The following is a 21,522-nucleotide window of genomic DNA, read 5'->3' on the forward strand; positions in this document are numbered from 1 at the left end:
ATAATTGAATTTGGGTTATAAAAGATTGTCGGAGTTAAATTTTGAAATTTATTTTTCAATATGTTGATAAAGCCCGGGCTTTATCATGCCTTTTCCAGCACCTGTAAGGAAGAACAATCTGTGAGTTTGAGCAGAACCTGTTGTATATTGGGAGTTCCAGAAAAGCCAGGACTACATTGAGAGACCTTTTTCTCAAATAAAGTTATAAAAACAACAAAGGAACCCAAGACCCAACATAATAATTAACTGAACCTATTCAAAAATCAAGTTCTTAATAAAATGTGACTGTCATGTTTTAAGCTTACTATGTAATCATAAGTTATAGTAAACTTTAATCTTAGAATTTTAGATGACAGAAAACCTCAAGCAGAAAAAATTCTCAGCATTCCCCATAAGTCACAGGGTTCTTGTTCTCTTTATGACATCACCTTTCCACATCACCAAACTTAGGCCCTGGCAAGTCACAAGTGGGAGAAATGTCTATACCAAGATTGTAAGTCTATTTGTCATATTGTATTTACTATAAATTGATGCTTACTTTGTTTTTACTAAGTCAACTATAAACATGGAAGATGGTTTTAAGAAGAGAGCAATACTATTAGCTACTATGATCTAAAATGTATTTATTATTTTCAGTAAAATATAAAGATTTTAACATTTTTCTTTTTCTAGAAGTCATGATTTCATGTCATGATGTATTTGGAGATTATCAAATAACAGTGAATTATTGTTAACTAGGGGATTACCATCTCTCTCTGAGCAACTTATAAATTTCTGGGAACATGTTTGATGTTTGTCACAAAAGAGAATTACTGAATGTTAAAGGGAATGAGTCAGGTGTTTAAAGGATGGAGTTCATGGGGAAGCTCTACACAAAGAAAACCAATAGATTGTTAATTTATTTCTCCCAAGGAATTCTTGTTTTGTAATAATACTCTGACATGTGAAGCATATTATTCAGATAGGAAAGAGTAATTATAGCTGTTTATTTCTTTAATTATTTATTTATACTTACGCTATTTTTGTCCAAACATGCTAGGAAAAACAAGATAGATAGGTAGATAGGTAGATAGATAGATAGATAGATAGATAGAGATAGATAGATAGAACGAACATGTTTCAATCATGTAAAGCCTAAAGGCAAGATGAAAGAATGGATTTTTTTTGAATATAAAAGGAAAGCAACCTTTTTAAAACTTTTAACATCTCCTATAAATTGTAGATGATCCGATCAGCACAAATGTGAACATAAAAGAAACATTTCTGTGGTCCTCAGTGCCCTGTTCTTTAGAACATATTGATTAAAGAAGAATCTAAAGATGCTATAAATGCACTTGAAATGAATATGTTTAAGATTTGAGTGACATGGCTATATAAAACTAACCAGTGTTCTGGAATATAACATATTGCCCTAGAACTCTATAGACTAGGCTAGCCTCAAGCTCAGAGATCTGCCTCCTGCTGCCTTCCCTTTCTGGGTATTTTATCATGTAAATAGGGTAAATATATAAGACAATCTTGATAGTAACTAATTACCATCATTCTACTCCTACTTTTATAACATCAACTTTTTGTATTTAATACATTTTTTAAAGATAATTTGTTACTTTCATTGCTAACTTATATCACAAGCATATTTCTCTTGAACTAACTTTCTTGCTTTTACAGCAGTTAAAAATACAGTACAATATACTTGTTAGAGTTATTTCCAAATATTTGGTGCATGTTTTGATTTCTATAAACAACCATGATGGTATAGATTTTCATGGTGTACTGTATCTCAATATATTTGTTTCAAGAAATGTATATTTTAAACTTCAATTATTCTCTTAACCCTCTGACTATTCAACAGAGGATATTTGTCCCTTCATTCATAAAGGCAAGGCAATGGAATCAGTCTAGATGTCCATCAAAAGATCAAAAGTTGGATAGATTATGAACTTATGGCATACACAGTGAAAATTTGTTCTGGGGTAAAGAAATGAAGCTATAAAGTTTGCAGGAAACAGATGAAATTGGAAATTTTATAGTAAATGAAGTAACTGGTTTGGCTTTTTTGTTGTTTTTTTTTATATTTATTTATTTATTTATTTATATGTGTGTGTTTATGTGTGTGTATGGGACAGAAAAGAGTAGAAAGGAGTATTGTTGGATAGTATGAACTAAGTCTATGTGAAAATGCCACAAAGAAATTGGTTATTTTGCATGCTAATTTAATAAGTAAAATAAGATAAACCCAAAATTATAGAAAATGATAAATAAGAGAATAATCTCTTTAATATCCTTTAATTTGAATTAATGTTTTCAAGTAGTTTTTCTTTGACTACTAGTTTTATTTAATTATGTACGAAAAAATGTTTTGAAAAATTTCAATATGTTGAGATATTTTTCTTCTAATTTATCTTGAGAATATTCTATTGAAATGAATGGATATTCTGTTTGTTAAATGAGTGCTGTATAGATATCTAATATTATTTGTTCTAACATGTTTTTTATGTTTACTTTAACTGTTAACTTTAATTAATTATCCATATGCTAATATAATGCCTTTGAATTATAATTTACAGTTTTGAGTATATGGAAGTATAATTTATGAAACTTGTCTTGGTTTTATTTTTGGTACCATGATAAAAATACTTGTCAAAAGCAATTCAAGTAAGAAAAGGTTTATTCATTCCATAGTCCCAAGTTACAATCAATAATTTCAGAAAATCATAGTGACAAGAACTTGAGAGAATTCATTGTTTTTCAGCCATAATTTAAAGCAGAGACCAGTGGACTCATGTGTCTGCTATTTCTTAGCTCACTTTTACTTTTCATGTTGCCTAGGAAGTCACACCCAAGAATGGTTCTGCCCACAGTGTGTTGACCTTCCTAAATCAATCATTGCAATTCAGACAATCCCTCACAAACACCCCTTTCCCTAAGTGACCCTATACTGTAACAAATCAATAATTAAAATTGAACATTGCACTACCAAACAAATAAAATGTGTAACCTTAGTAAGTCACTTAATAATGCATTGCTTTTATAGATTCCATTAGCTACTTTATTTACCCACTCATCTTCCCTATGAATACAGATATATTGACTCTTGTTCTTTCCAGTCTTCATGCTTATATTGCCTTAGGGCATTGAATGGATACTAGCCACAATGTTCAAGGGAGTGAGCATTTTGTCTTCAGATTATGGGAGAAAGACAATCTTAAATTACTGATTTTAATGTTAACAGCATATAGTTTCTAGATACTTTATTGAAATCTGGGAAACATTTCTAATTCCATTTTCTTCACATAAATAAAAGACATATAAATAGATATTATTATTATTATTATCAAAATTTATTCTACATATACTGAACTGATCAGATCATGCTTATTTTTCCATTTAGGATGAAATTGCTAGGTAAATTTATTTTTAGATTAATTATATTGTGGAGTTCAAATCTCAATCATAATATTATTTGGTTTATCATTTGATATTTACATGGAATATGTTGAAATATAAAGTATTATAGATCTGTTTATTAATGAGTTTATTTCTATAATACTATTTTTAATAATAATATTGACAGTTTGGGGATTATTAATATGACCTAAAAGATGAGTCAAACTATCTTTTCTCCCCTCTTTTTTATAATGATTCATTATTGTTTATACAAAGATTTAAAATATTGATTTTAAATAATTATATTATATAATGAGATAAAATATACAGGTTCTATTTTACAAAATATCTAAATATCTCATCATTTTGAATTTAATTCTTAATTTTAAAAAGCGTTCATTTTCATAGGATCAGAAAATTTTTCTGTTATTGAGGCAAATCATTAATTTTAACTTTATACTGTCAAAATAAGTAAAATATAGAAGCTAAAGAGGTAATTTATTGCATTAAGTTCTTCTTGCACACACATAAGAACAGGAATCTAAACAGCATCTAGGCAGCTGCCTTTAGTACATGAATGTCTGCATGTAATTCCAGGGCATGGAAAACAAAGACAGGATTGCCAAAGCAAGCTAGTTGGACTAGCTGAATCAGTGAGCTGTGCAACCAAGTGAGGTACCATGCTTCAATACATATTGAAGAGAATCATTGAATTTGGTTGTCTTCTTATCATTATTATTTTATTCAATATTCTTTATTTTACATATCAATCACAGTTCCCTCTCTCTTCCATCCTAGAATGCCCTCCACAGATTTCCCACATAATATCCCCCATCTACTTACTCCCCAGGGAGGGTGAGGCCTTCCATGAGGGACCATCAAAGTTTGTCAAATCAGACAGCCTAGACCCTACCTCTTGTCTATAGGCTAAGGGAGTAGCTCCCCATTGGGAATGGGCTCCTGAATTAAGTTCCTGCACTAGGGATACATCCTGGTTCCATTGTTAGACCTAGCATAGACTACCCAGGCCCCTAGCTAAGACCCTGATTTAGGGGGTCTAGCTTGAACTTATGATGGTTTCTCAGCTATCAGTCTGGAGTCCATGAGCTCCCACGTGATCAGGTCAGCTGTTTCTGTGGGTTTCTCCAGCCTTGTTTTGACCCCTTTGATCATCACTTCTTCATCTCTACAACTGGATTCCAGGAGTTTAGCTCAGTGTTTAGCTGTGAGTGTCTGTTTCTGCTTCCATGAGCTATTAGATGAAGGCTCTAGAATGGCATCTAAGGTAGACAGCAATCACATTATTGGGAAGGGCATTTAATGTAGGCTCACCACTATTGCTTAGATTGTTAGTTGGGGTCATCCTTGTAGGTCTTTGGACATTTCCATAGCGTGAGATTTCTCTTTAGACCTATAATGGCTCCCTCTATTATGGTATATCTTTTCTAGTTCTTTTCTATTCTTTCTAGACTCAATATTACTGTTTCCCCATGTTCTCCTCTCCCTTCTTCTCTCATTCTCTTTCTCCTAACTTCTTTTCCCCTGTCCCTTGCCTGCCCCCAATTTGCTCAGCATATCTTGTTCCTTCCCCCATCTGTGAGGGACCATGTATGTCTCTTAGGGTCCTCTTTGTTTCCTAGCTTCTCTGGCTGTGTGGACTGTAGGCTCCTGATAATTTACTCTATGTCTAATATTCATATATGTGTGAGAACATACCATGGTCATCTTTCATCTTTTTGTGACTGGGTTCTCTCACTCAGGATGGTTTCTTTATGTTCCATCCATTTACCTGTGAATTTCAAGATCCCATTGTTTTTCTTCCATTGAGTAGTACTCCATCGTGTAAATGTACCAGATTTTCTTTATCCATTCTTCAGGTGAGGGCATCTAGGTTGCTTGCAGGATTTGGACATTACAAATAATCCTGTTATGAACACAGTTGAAGATACGTCTTTGTTGCATGAATGTGCATCTTTTGGGTATATGGCTAAGAGAGGTATTGCTGGATCTTGTATTAGACAAATTCTAATTTTCCTGAGGAACTTATTTCCAATATAGCTGTACAAGTTTGCACTCCCACCAGCATTGGAGGTGTGTTGCCCTCTCTCCACATCCTCTCCTACATAAGTTGCCATAGGTGTTTTTGATTTCAGACATTTGGACAGAAGTAAGATGCTGTCTCATTTATGTTTTGATTTGCATTTCCCTCATGGCTAAGGATGTTGAGCACTTTCTTAAGTGTCATTCATCCATTTTGGATTCCTCTATTGAGAATTCTCCTTTTAGCTCTGTACCCCATTTTTAATGGATTATTTGGTGTTTTGATGGCTAGCTTCTTAAATTCTTTATATATTTTGGAGATCAGCCCTCTGTCAGATGTGGGGTTTGTAAATCACTTTTCCCATTCTGTGGAGTGCCATTATGTCTTGACTGTGTCCTTTCTTCACAGAAGTTTTTCAGTTTCAGGAGGTCAAATTTGTTATTTTTTACATCAGTGTCTGTGCTGCTGATGTTATGTACAGGAAGTGGTCTCCTATACCAATTCATTCAAGGGTACCTCCCACTTTCTCTTCTAAGAGATTCAGTGTGGCTGGATTTATGTTGAAGTATTTGATACATTTGGACTGAAGTTTGCCCACTGCAATAGATATGGATCTATCTGCAGGCTTCTACAAGTCAGCATTCAGTTATGCTGGCACCATTTGTTGAAGAAGCTTTATTTTTCCATTGTATAAATTTAGCTTCTTTGTCAAAAATCAGGTATTCATTGGTGTATGTGTTACTCTCAGTATTTTCAGACACAATTCCCTAATGTGTTCTTGGATTCCATTTGCCAGTATTTTATTGAGTAATTTTGCAACAATGTTCATGAGGGATATTGGTCTATAGTTCTCTTTCTTCTTTGTGTCATTGTGTGTCTAGGGTACCAAGGTAACTGTAGCCTTGTAATCAAGTTTGACAATGAACCTTCTGCTTTATTGTGTAGTACAATTTGAGGAATATTGTATTTTTTATTCTTTGAATTTCAGGTAGAATTCTGCACTGAAGCCATCTGGCTCTTGGCTTTTTTTTGGGGGGGCTTTTGATGACTGCTTCTGTTTCATCAGGGGTTATAGGTCTATTTACACTGCTTATCTGTTCTTAATTTAATTTTTGTTAAGTGATACCTATCCAGAAATTTGCTCATTTCTTTTGAATTTTTGAATTTTATGGAGTACAGGTTATCAAAGTATAACTTGAAGATTCTCTGGAATTCCTCAGCATCTGTTTATGTCTCTCTTTTTCATTCCTGATTTTGCTGATTTGCATGTTCTTTCTTTGATTTTTGGTTAGTTTGGACAAAAGTTTGTCTCGTTGATTTTCTCAAAGAACCAAGTCATTGTTACATTGATTATTTGTATTGTTTTCTTTGTTTTTACTTTATTGATTTCAGCCCTCTGTTTGTTTACCTCCTGGCATCTACTTTTCTTTGGTGACTTTCATTCTCTTTGTTCTAGAGCTTTCAGTTGTGCTAATAATTCTGTAATGTGACTATCCTACATTTTCTGCAAGTGGATACTTAGTGGAATGAACTTTCCTTTTTTACTGCTTTCAGTGTCCCATAAATGTGGGTATGCTTTGTCTTCATTCTCCTTGAATTCTAGTAAGTCTTTAATTTCTTTATTTTTTCCTTGACCTAGGAATAGTGCAATTGCACATATTTCAGTTTCCATGAGTTTGCAGTGTTTCTGCATTTTGTGTTGTTGTTGAATTCTAACTTTGGTCTGATAAGATATAGGTGGCTATTCCAATTTTTTTTTGGTTTGTTTGTTTTCTTTTCTGTTGAGTGTGGTATATCTGAGTATGTGGTCAATTTTGGAGAAGGTTCCATGTGGAGCTGAGAAGAAGGTACATTCTTTTGTGTTTGGATAGGAAGTTCTATAGATATCTATTGAATCCAATTGGGACAATATTTCTCTTAGTTCTTTTATTTCTCTGTTAAGGTTCTGTCTGATGGTCCTGTCTAGTGGTAAGAGCAGGGTGTTAAAGTCTTCCACAACAAGTGTGTGAGATTTGAGTTTTTGTAATGTTTATTTTATGAATGTGGGTGATTTTGTATTTGGGATATAGATGTTCAGAATTGATACTTTGTCCTGATGGACTGTTTTTTGTGATGAATATGAAATGACCGTCTTTGTATCTTTTTATTGATTTTAATATGAAGTCTAATTAGATAGATATTAGGATTCTACACCTGCTTGTTTCTTGGGTCCTATTGATTGAAAAATCTTTTTCGAACCCTTTACTCAGAGGTATTGTCTGTCTTCAAAGCTGAGGTGTGTTTCTTGTTTACAGCAGAAGGATGGTTTCTGACTTCATATCCATTCTGTTAACCTGTGTCTCTTTATGGGTGACATAAGACCATTAATATTGAGGAAAACTAAGGACCAATGGATGTTAGTTCTTTTTTGTTTTGGATTCATTGGTGATGGTCATATTGTGAACAGATTTGCCCTGGCTTCTGGTAAGGTGAGATAATCTATTGCCAATGTTTTTGTGAATGTAGTTAACTTCCTTGGGTTGGAGTTTTCCTTCCTGAACTTTCTGTAGGGTTGCGTTTGTGAATATGTATTGTGTAAAGTTGGTTTTGTCATGGAATATCTTTTTTTTTTTTTTCCTACATCTATAGTGATTGAGAGTTTTGCTGGGTATAGTAGTCTGGGTTGGCCTCCCTAGTATTTTAGTGTAAGGAGTAAGTTTTTCAGCCCGTCTCTGGTCTTGTCCCACAACCGCGCCAGCCCCAATTAACACACTGAGACTCTGTATTTGATATAATGCTGTTGGCCAGGTACTAGTTTCTTATTGCCTAGCTCTGTCTTAATTATTAACCCATTTATATGTATTTCCACGTGGTCTTTTCTTACCAGGAAGAGGCAGCTGGCAGTTCTGCTCTCCCCAGACTCTCCATCTTGCTTCTCCTTCCTACTTCCTCTTTCCTCCTTGTCTCCTAGTCCCTCCTATCTTTCTTTCCTATTGGCCAACAATGCTTTACTCATTAACCAGTATGAGAAACATATATACAGAATGACATCTCCCATCATCTTTTCTTTTCTGTCTAAATATAAAGAAGGGTTATAACCTTAACATTGTAAAATATATCACACAACAGTTATCAAATAAGAATCACAGTTAACATTATTTAGTCCATTAACATTTATAAAGATTAAAAGAAACTATTCTATCATCTATCCTATATTTGTGAGTCTAAAGTCCTATATGTAACTTATCTTTAAGTTTAACTAACAAAAACTATAACCATAACTATTTGTCTTCAACTCCTTCAAAGACCACAGAAGTATAGTATATAAACTCTAGAAACGACAAAGATATCATGCCTTGTCAGTCACCTGAAGTTATTTTGTAATTTTCATTTTTAGCTCATAGGCCATATTGTGTCTAGCATACTCTTCAGCAAAGTAGGAAACTTTAAACTGTCTTCTTGTATTGACAGTTTGTCAGTCATTTTTCTCTGTGTCCTGCAGACTGTCTGGCAGACTCTTCCATGAAGCAGGAACTCTGTAGCAATGTCCATCTTATATCAGCAGTCACTTTTCTGTGGGTCCTGCAAGTCCAGTTTATACAGCATAAAGTCAAACAATCCAAACAAGAACAGTATCTTATCCAAATGACTAGTCATGCCATATAACAAGTTTCTTCAATGTTCATCTTCCTTTCTGACACAGGTGGTGTTGCCAGGAGCAATTGTGCCTCATTGTCAAGAAAAAGCCTAAACCATTTTAAATGTCATATTCTGTAGGTCTTTGAAAGGTTTGAAGAATTCCTATTTATCTCAAATACATGTCTGTATATCTAGAAATCTTAACTATCATAGGTACTATCTATAATCTGTATTGAATTATACATTACATTTCTAAATAATACCTAAACAAGGGGAGAAATATACATATCAAAAAATTGACCTTAAATTGTATCAATAAATGAAAATCCATTCCAAAACAAAGTAATCATATCTGTATCATAATACCCTTTTTACCTTTAAAAAATATATTGGTTGTGATTATTAACCATTTATAACCAACCCCTTTTAAATGAAAACAAATATTTATAGACATTATTTGGGAATTTGGGTATCATTTTTTCCAAACTACTTCCTGCTGGTAAAGGGCGCTGTCATGGGGGATCTAGGAAGATGCCAAAATCCTGGCTGTAGTCTGCAAGGCTGGCTTGTCCCAATTATTTTGAATGTTGGAACACCTGGGACGTTGTTTCACGGGGTCTGGCTTGATCAAACCACATTAGTCTGGAAGGAATCCATAGCTTTTCATTTTCTTTGGAAACAAACATAGAAATTCTTTTCCCCAGTAACTTGTCCTATGACTTAAATTTTTAAGTCAACGCATTTTTAAAATATATAAATTGATTAATCCAGCAGTATTTTTTAACAGTTGTTTTCTCAGCAGTCAAATGATATAAAGACAATAAAATGCCATACAGTATACAGATTTTCTCTTAGATTTTCATTTTTATGTGACTTTATTATTACTCTTTTTTATTATTTTTTTTTTAATTTTTTGAGATAGGGTTTCACTGTTTAACTCTTATCCATCCTGGAATTTACTCTGCATACCAGGTTTACTTTGAAATCAGAAGCAATCTGCTTGCCTCTGTCTCTCAAGTGCTGGGATTAAAGACATGTTCCTTTTTTTTTTTTTTTTTTTCAATGTGTACATTAATTTAAAACACACTGTAAACCTTTAGTGCTTTGCTTTTTTTTTTTTTTTTAAATGTGAATCTATCTTTATTGTAAATCATTACCTTTTTTTGGCCACGAGTCTTTTATCTGGTAAACAACAACATTGTTAAAATGAAAGTCATACTTGTTTTTATCGCAGTATGTTAAAGATGGCGGCGGATATTTTACCACCAGCACTGAGAGCTGTGTTTGCTGCCTAGGTCTATGCTGCGATGCAGCAGCATGTTGCTGGCTTGGAGATGTGGTCATTGCCATTGTCAGTTCTCCTACACACCAATGAATTTTAGTAGAGTTTTTTGTTTTGTTTTGTTTTGTTTAAAGCCTTGTAGCTTTTTGCAGCTTATGCTGTGTCAGGAAACTTTTTATGGAGCCCCAAAAATCTGTTTATCTTTAGCAAAACAACCCAATCGAGAAAAATGCTGCTACCAAGAAGCCTTGCTTGTCTCTGTTCTTTTGTTTGTAAAACCCTTTTGTAAGCTTTTGTTAAACTTTAAGTGGAAGTTATTATTAGCCAAGCCATGTGGGTGCCATATGTAAGGAGTAGGTTTTTCCTCCTGCTGCTGGTCTTGTCTCACCACCGAGCCAGCCCCAATTAACACACCAAGAGTCTGTATTTGATATAATGCTGTTGGCCAGGTCTGCTGATAGGTCTGCTTTTATCTTAATTGGTCCTTTTCCTTTGCTGCTCTTAATATTCTTTCTTTATTCTGAATGCTTGGTGACTTTTTTTTTTTTTTTTTGGTCCAATCTATTTGTTGTTCTGTACTCTTCCTTTACTTTCATAGGCATGTCCTTCTTCAAGTTAGGAACATTTTCTGTTGTTTTTTTTTTTTTTTTTTTCTATGATTTTGTAGCACCTTTGAGCTGGGCTTTTTGCCTTCTTCTATGCCTATATTCTTAAGTTTGGTCTTTAACGGTGTCCCACATTTCCTGGAAATTTTGTGTTAAGGATTAGTTGTATTTAAGATTTCCTTTGGTTGATAAAACAGTTTCCTCTAGTGTTTCTTCATCTTCTGAGACTCTCTATTCCATCTCTTTTATTCTGGTGATTATGCTTGCATTCATAGTTCCCCTTCACTTACCCAGCTTTTCTACTTCCAATATTTCCTCAGTTTGTGTTTTCTTTATTATATATATATTTCAGTTTTCAGGTCTTGAAGTATCTAAATTATTTCCTTCATCTGTTTGATTGCTTTTTCTTGGGTTTCCTTACTTACTTTAAGAGATTTGTTGATTTCTTGCATATTTATTTATTTATTTGTTTATTTATTTATTTGGTCCATATTTTCCTCTTCTAATTTTTTGATTTTTTCATCTGTATTTCCTTAAGTTATTTTCTTTTTTCCTCTTTGAGGGCCTCTATTATGTTTTATGAATTTGTTTTTAGGTCATTCTCTTCTGCTTCATCAGATTTGGTATGTTCAGGTCTTGTTGGTGATGAGTCCACAGATTCTGGTGGTGTCATATTTATCTTTCTATTGTTGAATGTATTCTTATACTGCTGTCTTGCCATCCCTTTTTTCCAGTGGGTACAGGTGGAGGTCTCTCTCTCTCTACTGTCTTCTCCAAGAAGGTGTAGGTGGGTCAGGACTTTAATGTCAGTAACTCAGGAAAGTCCAAGCAGAGGACTTAGAGGGCCAAGGGTCAGGTAAGGGCAGTCTCCAGTTCTATGTGGAGGGTCCACTTGCCCAGAGCCAACCCAGAAGGTTCCAAGGAGAGGGTGAGGGTTTTATACACAAGCTGGCCAGACACTCACCTCAAGCAAAAGGCACAGCAGGACTCTGAATTAAGTTTTCTTGGATATGTAATTATTGCTCAGATTCAGTCAGATCAACAATTCATATCCATTTGTTAAGTAGTAGAATAATATTGGACAACAGTATTAATGCACATTACTATTGTTCTTTCTTTAAAACAAACAAAAAATAGTTAATAAAATGTTTCTTCCTGCTAACAAATATTTCTCTATGAGTTAAGAAAAGCAAAGTACAAGCTATTACTGGAAAGCTGTTTACAACGGAATTTGTTAATGTGTTGTATTTTTCTAGAATATTTACACAATGAAATTCTGTGTCAATATTAAAATGCACAGTGACAATCCGGACACATACACATGCATAAACAGACATAGACCATTTAATGACCTAGATTTGGTTAAATTTTGATAAAATACTGAGTATTTGCTTTAGTTAAACATAGGTTGAAAAGTGATATCTAAGCTAAAAGTCTATTCCAAGAGAATTTGTGCTATGATTTAGAAAAATAACTTGATCCGTGTTTACAAATTAATAAAAAACATCCTCTAAAATTCAGATGTGACTGGAAGGTGGACTTATAAGTGTACAAATATGTATATTATATGTGTGTATCTTACATACATACACATGTATATTCTGCTCTATCCAAGCTTAGTTTTGTTAAAGTCGGAATAATGTTTGCTCATCCCTACTCTCCTGTAGAAATATTGCCTTACATAATAATGAGAATTCAATAATTGCTTAGTTGTTGGTAAAATTTTATGTATAATAATGATGACTGGATATATGATATTTGAATAAAGAAATTTCTCTTATTTTAATAGCCTAAAAGTAACATATGGACCGTATGATAATTATATTCCAGGTAAGATGGAATTCAGTATTTATTTTTTCAATGAATATTTTTATTTTTTCCTTTTTGTTGAAAATAGATTATTTTCTATATTCCTGATTGCAGTTTTTCTTTCCTCTACTCCTCCTAGTTATTCCCCACTTCCTCCCTTATCAGGATCTACTTTCTTTCTGTCTCTCATTAGAAAATAACAGGCTTCTGAGAGATAAATATAATATTAACAAAATAAAATCTAGTGATCCAAGTTGGATAAGGCTAATCAACAAAAGGAAGAGCCCCAAGAGTCAGAGCCAACTTCTTTGTACTTTCAGGACTTTCATAAAAATTATAAATCTAAAGTCATATATATATACATAGCCAAGACCTGTGCAGGTCCTGTGATTGTTGCTTCAGTCTCTGTGAGTTCACATGAGATTTGTAAAGTTGATTTAGATGGACTTGATCTCTTGGTGTCCTCGTCCCTTCTGACTCTTACATTTTTCCCACCTCCTCTTCCATGAGTTTCCTGAGCCCTGGGGGCTAGAATTTGATGCAAACAACCCATTTTATAGGTGTGTGCTCTAAGATCTTCTCCTCTCTGCAACATGTCTGCCTATGGATCTTTCCATTTTTTCTCTTTGGCTATAGGAGGAAGCTTCTCTGATAATAGCTGAAGACAGCATTATCTATCAGTACAGCAGAAGATCATTAGGAGTCATCGTATCACATTTTTTCTTTCTTTTCTCTCTCTCTCTCTCTCTCTCTCTCTCTCTTTTTAAGAGAAGTAGGATTTGGTTTTACCCTAGGTATTTGGGCTATCTAGCCTCTGGTACTTGGTCAAGCAATGTTGGGTGCGGGCTCCATCTCAAGGAGTGTTCCTTAAGTCAATTTGGACATTAATTGGTTACTCCTACAAATTTTGCCTCATTAATTTTAGACAATTTTTCATTGTTTTCAGTTTAAAGTCATAAAGCTGCTGTGAGCTATAATTAATATACCATGTTTTTTTTTTTTTTTTTTTTTTTTTTTTTTGCAAAAGAACCTTTCTCCAGGGCACCCTAAAAGCCCTTCATATAGGTTTTAATCTTCTGGAATACTTGCATTTTAGGAAAAGGTATAACTCAGGGGACATGAATTTGAAAAGCAATGAATAAACTGAATAAAGCCTTTTAACCCAGACTCTTTCACTGTTTTCCTCTTTGTTTACATTTAGCTTGATTCAATACCAGAGAAGGAAATCTATTTATTATTCAGTAGCTTTTACTACCAGCTTGTTTTCTTTCATCAGTGAAACTTCAATATGACTTATATTCTGCATATTTGAACACCAATCGTAATGCTGTCCTTTGGAAAGTAGCAAGTCTTCTTTGTAATATTTTCAATATTTCATATGTACTAATAAAGTGATGGTATTTCTCATTGACCTCAATTTTGATTGAAAAATGCTTCATGGCTTCTGCTGTTCTTTCTACACTGTCTAAGTCCACTTTGCATTTACTTATCATTTTTTCTTTGCTAAACCAATCTTTAATAACAGCATATCTCTTGAGTATATTACAAGTCATCTTATAGCTGAGACACTAGATATTAACTGATAGGATTTTTAGTCTCAGTATGTAAATTCAAGCTCATATTTTCTGCATATCTGTCATGTTAAGCAGCGTGCTAAATGCTTTAGTGGCTATGGAAGTATTTATCACATCTTTCTGTTCTGAGAGGTTATATGCAAGTGAAAAAAACACTTGACAAGAATCTAAACTGGAAGAGAGAGCAATATTGAAATGAGATCAGTGATATTCCTTTTACTCCTTCATAGACACATTAATTTTATTATAACTACTTTCTATAGGTATCAATCAAATTAGTTATTTATTTATAAAATTGGTCAGTGTAATAAATTTCAGTTTCTCATTTTTATCACTGAAAATTTTAAATTATTGAATAAATGAAGTTGTAGCTTGCCACATTTATTTATTTGTATGGTATAAATCACACTCATGGCTATTTCAGTTCAAACAAAGTCTATTCATAGCAAAGCATATGTTATCTTTCTTATTTTAGTCAGTGAATTAAGCAAAAAATCATGGAATCAGCAGTACTTTGCCTTGGCATTTCCCAAACCACCAAGGCCAGGAAAGAAACGGAGATCACTACCTTCCCAATTACGCAACAATACAGCTCCTGTGAGTATATTAAAATATCATGTATATATTAGTAAGTAATTACTTAATTTAACAATAACCTTGTAAAGTCATACATTGTTAAATGTGCAGTGTGCTTGAGGGATAACTTGAGACCTGTCATGGTAGATATATTTTATATAATTGTTACCTCAATTTTAATATTGATCATAGCTTATTTTAAGATAACATTTCCTTCAGTACTCCTACCTAAAAGATGTTGTTTACATAGCAAAGAAATGTTAAGATACACTAATTCACAATTAGTATGAACAGTAAGAAAATGTCCACCAGATGTAAATTCTGATAATAGGGTCATTACTAACCTCTCTTAATAATGAAGAGAAGTTCTAATGTGTTATACTCCAATGGAGGTCTCTACCAATTTTCATGTTAAAATCTTGAAGAAAAATCATAGTCCCTCTAAATTGAACATAAACCACAAGTAGGGACACAATTGTCCATTACTTTAAATCATAATGAAATTTAAATTGGAGTAGACTTTTAAATCCACATTTAATCCACTGATTTTTCAAAACACCTTTGAAGATATTCAAAAATATTTCTAGGTGAAATTAAAATATTTATGCAGCATCTTATTATTAAAGGCTATAACATTTTTTCTTGTTATCCTTGCCAATATTGAGGTAATTGATGAACAAAAATTAGGAGTTCACAGACCACCATTATGGATGCACCGTTCCCTGATGAGAATTCCTGAGAGACCATCCGTTTATTTAGCTGCCAGGAAGGGCCTTCCTCCAAAACCACGTCGTTCTGCCAAGGGAGAATCTAAAGATGCAGGCCCACACAAGACTTCGTCTTCAGAAAAGGCAAAGAAAGAAGAGAAAGTGAAAAAGGGTGAATCTGAAGCGAAAGAGAAGACTGCGTCGAAGAGAGTCAAGGAAGAAAGTCCCAAACCAGTGGCCAAGAAAAGTTCAAAGGATTCCCAGAAAGACAAAGGGTCAGCCTCAGAATCTGAAGGTGAAAAGGCTGGCGGAAAGAAAGAAGCCAAAAAAGGTAAAAAGGAACCAAAATCCAAGGGGTCAACTTCAGAATCTGAAACAGAAAAGGCTGGTGAGAAGAAAGAATCCAAAAAAGCTAAAACAGAGCCAAAGGATAAAGGGTCAGCCTCAGAATCCGAAGCTGAAAAGGCTGGCGTGAAGAAAGAATCCAAAAAACCTAAAAAGGAATCAAAGGATAAAGTGTCAGCCTCGGAATCTGAAGCTGAAAAGGCTGGCGTGAAGAAAGAATCCAAAAAACCTAAAAAGGAATCAAAGGATAAAGTGTCAGCCTCGGAATCTGAAGCTGATAAGGCTGGTGAGAAGAAAGAATCCAAAAAACCTAAAAAAGCGCCAAAGGATAAAGGGTCAGTCTCGGAATCTGAATCTGAAAAGGCTAGTGTGAAGAAAGAAACCAAAAAGGCAAAAAAGGAATCAAAGGATAAAGGGTCAGCCTCGGAATCTGAAGGTGAAAAGGCTGGAGTGAAGAAAGAAACCAAGAAAGCTAAAAAAGCGCCAAAGGACAAGGATAAAGGTCCAGCCTCAGAATCTGAAAGTGAAAAGGCTGGAGTGAAGAAAGAAACCAAGAAAGCTAAAAAAGCGCCAAAGGACAAGGATAAAGGTCCAGCCTCAGAATCTGAAGGGGAAAAGACTGGTGGGAAGAAAGAAACCAAGAAAAGTAAAAAGGAATCAAAAGATACACTTGCAGATTCAGATGCTAGCAAGGCTGGTGATAAGAAAGGAAGCAAAATTGTTAAAAGGAGCTCCAAGACCAAGGAAATACCCGCAGATTCTGAAAGTGAGAAGGGAGAGTTAAAGAAAGCAGGCAAGAAAGAAGGCAAGAAGAAAGAAAATAAAAAGGAGAAGAAGACAGATGGAGACTCAAAGGAGGATGGCAAGAAAGACAAGAAAGAGAAGAAGAAAGACAAGAAAGACAAGAAAGACTCTGCAGGTGATTCCTGGGAATCAAAAAAGGATGAAAAGAAGACAAAGAAAGAGAAGAAGGCAAAGTAGGTCTTGGATCAGAACTCAAACTGAAGGAAGAGCCCCAAAGTATATTCAGTGAACCCACTTAAGTAGTATTAAAATGAACCTATGAGATACCAAAAAAAAAAAAAAAAAAGTGTGTAGCAAAGTAATCAAAAGTAATCAAATGATTTTTAAAGAGAAGGAAAAACACAGGGTGAAAGGAAAACATAGTCATGGTATTTTGAAAAAGCACTAAGAAAAACACAAAAACACATAGGATTCATTGAATGATGTGGAAGATGCCTATTCTAAAATGGTAGGTATGGAGGTTTCAAAAGTAAAATCCCTAGAAAGATTCAAAGAATATACAAGTAAGAATCCAAGAAATTAAGATAAGGTAACATACAGAAATATCAATATTCAGTAAGGACTTTGTTAAAAAGAAAAGGAAATTCCAAGAAGTCTTGATGCTGTCTCTAGAATTAATGATGGGAAGCTTAGTTTGTACAATGGCCAAGAAAATCAAAACAATGCTTAGAAATTAGAATTTGAATTGAATAAATATCTAGGATGATTTAAGGAAGAAAACAGAGAAAGGACGGAGGAAATGAGAGAGTAAGGAAAGCATGAACAGAAAAATGTAAGGAAAGATAAGAGTAAAAGACCATCACTGTACAAAGAAGAGAAAGAAAACCTTGAGTTTACAGGACCATCTGAGTTTGAAGTGAACACAAGATTGAGCCACTTGTAATCCCTGATGACATTCTTGGTAAGTTACGTTTGTCTTATTTTAAACCATATTGAATTTAAAATAACTTAACCACCTGCTAGATTAAAGTTGATTTGTAATGCTCCTGTACTCAACACTCTTACTCCTGTTTTAAATTTCTATTTTATGGTATTTAAATCTTCTAATTATAAGAAATACATGGATATCATCAAACCAATGGATTATTTTAATATGATCCTAAAAGAGTTAAGAGAAATGAAAATAATGTTTGTGAAACAGAGAGACTGTGAACTTTTTGGTTTTTCTAGAGAAGCTATTAAACAAGATTACAAGGGTTTGCTTCTGCTTCCCTAATAATTCCCGTGGCTTATTTTGTCTAGTTTTATACAAATATCATGCCATTTTAATTACTATATATTTATAATAATGTCTAAATTTATGTGCTAAAATACACACCACTGTGATCCTTTTGCTAAAGATTTCATTATTTTGTGTTCATATTTTGAGAGAAATTCTCCTGCTCCACAGGTTGTCTTCATACCCATGATCTTAATGACTAACCCCCAAGTGCTTGAATTACATTCAATAACTGCCATGTCTGATACTTTTCATCATTTTGAAATTGTTCAGCATATCTGAAAATGTCATTTCTGAGTTTATATGCTGTTTTTGTTAAATTAGTATATCATGGAGTAGAGAGATGGTCCTGAGTTTTGTTCATTGTACAGATGTGAAGTTAGGTGGGTTATTTACCTGATTAGTTACAAAACATAGCATTCACTATTTTACCTTATAATAAGTTAAATTATAATTTGCTAATTTCTGATTAGAACAAAGCTTAATCCTTAGGATATGTATGTAACCATTCATTTGTATATATGTGTTCATGTGAAATCAAATATACTGGTTCTTACCTTGGAATTTTTATAGCTGTTGTAGATATTTGTGAAAAAAAATCATCATTCACACATACTTTGTGTCAGGACACATAATTTGAAATATATATTCAAATAATATACATTTACATAATATATTCATGTGCATTATATTTATTAGTCTATATCTTATGCTTCTATATCCACTGACTTCCCAATATCATGATTGTGTGGCATTTACATTAACTTTTTAGAGTAGAATATAATTAAAATAAAATGCTTCTCTTTTAAATGTTTTGAACATACAATCTTAAAACTAATTTATTTTCATAAGTAAAACTCATATCACATTAACATTTGTCAAAATTAATATGATCGGGAAGCATTAGAAAATAGGATGCTTAGAAGAGGGGAACCCACGTTTTCGACTATAGGGACAATCAGTTGTAGTTTAGAAAGGAAATTGTTTTAAATGCTTGACTTGTGTGTTTGGTTGTAGCCTAGCCTTTAATGGCTGAGCACTCTCTTTTCTGTAGGAAGACAGGAGTGGATCTGTAGGAGAGGAGAGGGGAGTGCTGGAGTGGAACTGGAAGGAGTGTAGGAAGGGTAAACTATTGTCAGGAGAAAATTCTTGAGAGAAGAATAAATTAAAAAAAAAAAAGCTTGACTTTTCTTCTATTAACATGGAGTCTGAGCTCATTCCTAGCTGTAAACATTAATCATGTCCCAATAATACTCTATTGTTCAAAGAATGTGAAAAGAAAAGAAGATGCTAAGTGAAAGCAATATTACCAGCTCTGCAAGCAAGAAGCAACAAACAACAGAATTTTATAAAGTTCATTTTAGAAGTACAACAGAACCCTGGTAAGAGAGATATTGTACAGGCTTATTCAAAATCTATGGTATGTGCTCAATTTAAACTTTGAATTCTGATACTTATGTAAAAATTCTAAATTAGCTTACTATTGATGTATGCCATGATATTTGTTCAATAATATGCAAATATCAATAAAATACCCTTTCAGTCTTTGTAAAATATGTATTGATTATGGAACAAGTTTAAAATTTTTATAAGGGGCTATCAGTTCTGTTGTGTTGAATTGAAACTGTGCCTTAATATTAATTCTATGGAAAGTAATTTAGAATGGTGAACTTCTTACATGGAAATCTGATTAGAGTTTTACATTATGCTTCTAATTAATTCGTAAGACTATTGAGAATGAGAAACAGTAACAGCTCTTCCCCATAAATATCTGTCTGCAATACTAGTAGAACTAGAAATAGCAGAGATATTCAATATCTAAATTTTTATACCTAGCTCTCAGAATTTATCTCCCATTTATGAGAGAAAACCAAGTTGTCTAATTTTAGGCATTTTGAATAGTTAATATAATTACATTTCATAAAAGAGAATAAATGCATGAACTATCTATTTCATGCACATACTCATTAAAGTTTATTTATATATTTCACTAGGAAATATACAAAGAAAGAAAATGACTTACTCTATATAATTATTCTATATTTTCATAACTCTATTGCTCATTTTATGCTATGTACTAATTATTAAATTACAAAAAGATTATAGCTAATAGTAAAATATTCCATATGTATATGTTGTTATGAGAAAATTCCCATCAGCCTGGTCTCAGAGTTGCATCAGCCCCATATAACACACAGAGATGCTGTATTATATATAACGCTGTTGGTCTGTTACTAGTGTTACTTATTGGCTAGCACTGTCTTAAATATTAACCGATTTCTATTAATCTAAGTGTTTCCACGTGGTTTTATTTTATCAGAGAGAGGGTCCAGACCTCTTAAGTTCCTACTCCCAGAATCCTCCTTGTGTCCTAGTCCTGCCTATTGCCTTCCTACTTGCCAAAAATGATTTATTCATTAGCCAATAAGGGAAACATATTTACAGAATGGCATCTCTCATCAGATCTAAATATGTATCAAGAAGGCTATATCATTCCCTATCAAAAATTATAAAAAGTCACAATTAAAGTAGGAAAATAGTCAAACTAAAATATTTGACCCTAATCCTGACACCTTTACAGACTTTTGGGACCATATTCCTCATATTAGGTTGCCTTGCCCTTACTATGAGGGGTTAGGGTAGCTAATCTTACTGCAACTTGAAATGGCATGTTAAGATGATATCCATGGGAGGCCTACCCTTTTCTGAAAAGAAATGGTGGATGAGTGGGTGGGGGGACAGAAGAGAAGTAAGGAGAGTAACTTGGAGGAAAGAAGTAAGGAGAAACTGTGGTTGGAATATTTAAAAAGTAATAATTGATAGTTATTTCTTAAAACTAAGAGGAGTCTAATTAATATTTTAATATATTTAGTATATAAAATATACTTAAAATGTATGCTATTAATACTTAATTTTGTTTCCATGTAAAATTAAATAGTAATAACTAAAAAATAGAACCAATGAAACACCACAGAAAATGTAATCTGCAATACTTAAAATGTCAATTCTATGAACACAAGAAGGAATTATATCTATCACTGCCCATGATGATCATTGAAAATGGTAGAGCGAAGAGGACTACACATATTATATATGACTAACTACCCCAAAAATGTTCTTTGCCTGCACACTGATGCTTAGTCCTTTAGAGCAGTGACATCACAGATTTCATATTTGGTGAACTTTAAATGATAGTGCATTGTCAAGTATTATACTGAACTTTAGCTTAACTTAAAACAGAACATTAAAATCATTACAATTTAAAATTGAGTTTGGGGGAGTCCAAAAACTGTCTCACTCAAGAAGAAAACAGAGAAATATTTTCCGTTCATAATTTTACTTTCAAATATATTTTAATGGCATGATATTCTTTATAAATAACTGATTTTCTTCCATTTTTGTAAGCTTCTCAGGTGAAGATTATGCACTTGAGAATATTAAAAAGAACTTTTGAACATTAGGGTATTATATCACAATAAAAGTACAAATAAATATCTTCAATAAAAACCAATATTTAAAATTCAGGAATATGTACAAGTGTTAATAGTTTAAGGA

At 33.3% G+C, this 21,522-nt stretch overlaps 1 protein-coding gene across 1 annotated transcript; it reads left to right on the forward strand.

The window, feature by feature from the left end:
- The first annotated feature begins 441 nt into the window (after positions 1-441).
- Positions 442-16,957, forward strand: Cylc2 (cylicin 2). Its single transcript, XM_051187753.1, has 5 exons — positions 442-493; positions 12,723-12,763; positions 14,792-14,913; positions 15,558-16,264; positions 16,592-16,957. Exons 1-5 carry the CDS (start codon positions 477-479, stop codon positions 16,923-16,925), a joined length of 1,221 nt encoding a protein of 406 aa, XP_051043710.1. The 5' UTR covers positions 442-476; the 3' UTR covers positions 16,926-16,957.
- The last annotated feature ends 4,565 nt before the right edge of the window (positions 16,958-21,522 follow it).

This window comes from Phodopus roborovskii, unplaced genomic scaffold, assembly GCF_943737965.1.
Source record: "Phodopus roborovskii unplaced genomic scaffold, PHOROB, whole genome shotgun sequence".
NCBI classification, from domain to species: domain Eukaryota; kingdom Metazoa; phylum Chordata; class Mammalia; order Rodentia; family Cricetidae; genus Phodopus; species Phodopus roborovskii.

What these genes read in the sequence shown, in the direction of transcription:
- Cylc2 (XM_051187753.1), top strand. An exon ending in GTATGATAATTATATTCCAG is followed by an intron (nt 12,764 to 14,791) that starts GTAAGATGGAAT and finishes TTCTTATTTTAG; the next exon opens with TCAGTGAATTAAGCAAAAAA. An exon ending in TCCAAAAAACCTAAAAAAGC is followed by an intron (nt 16,265 to 16,591) that starts GCCAAAGGATAA and finishes AACCAAGAAAAG; the next exon opens with TAAAAAGGAATCAAAAGATA.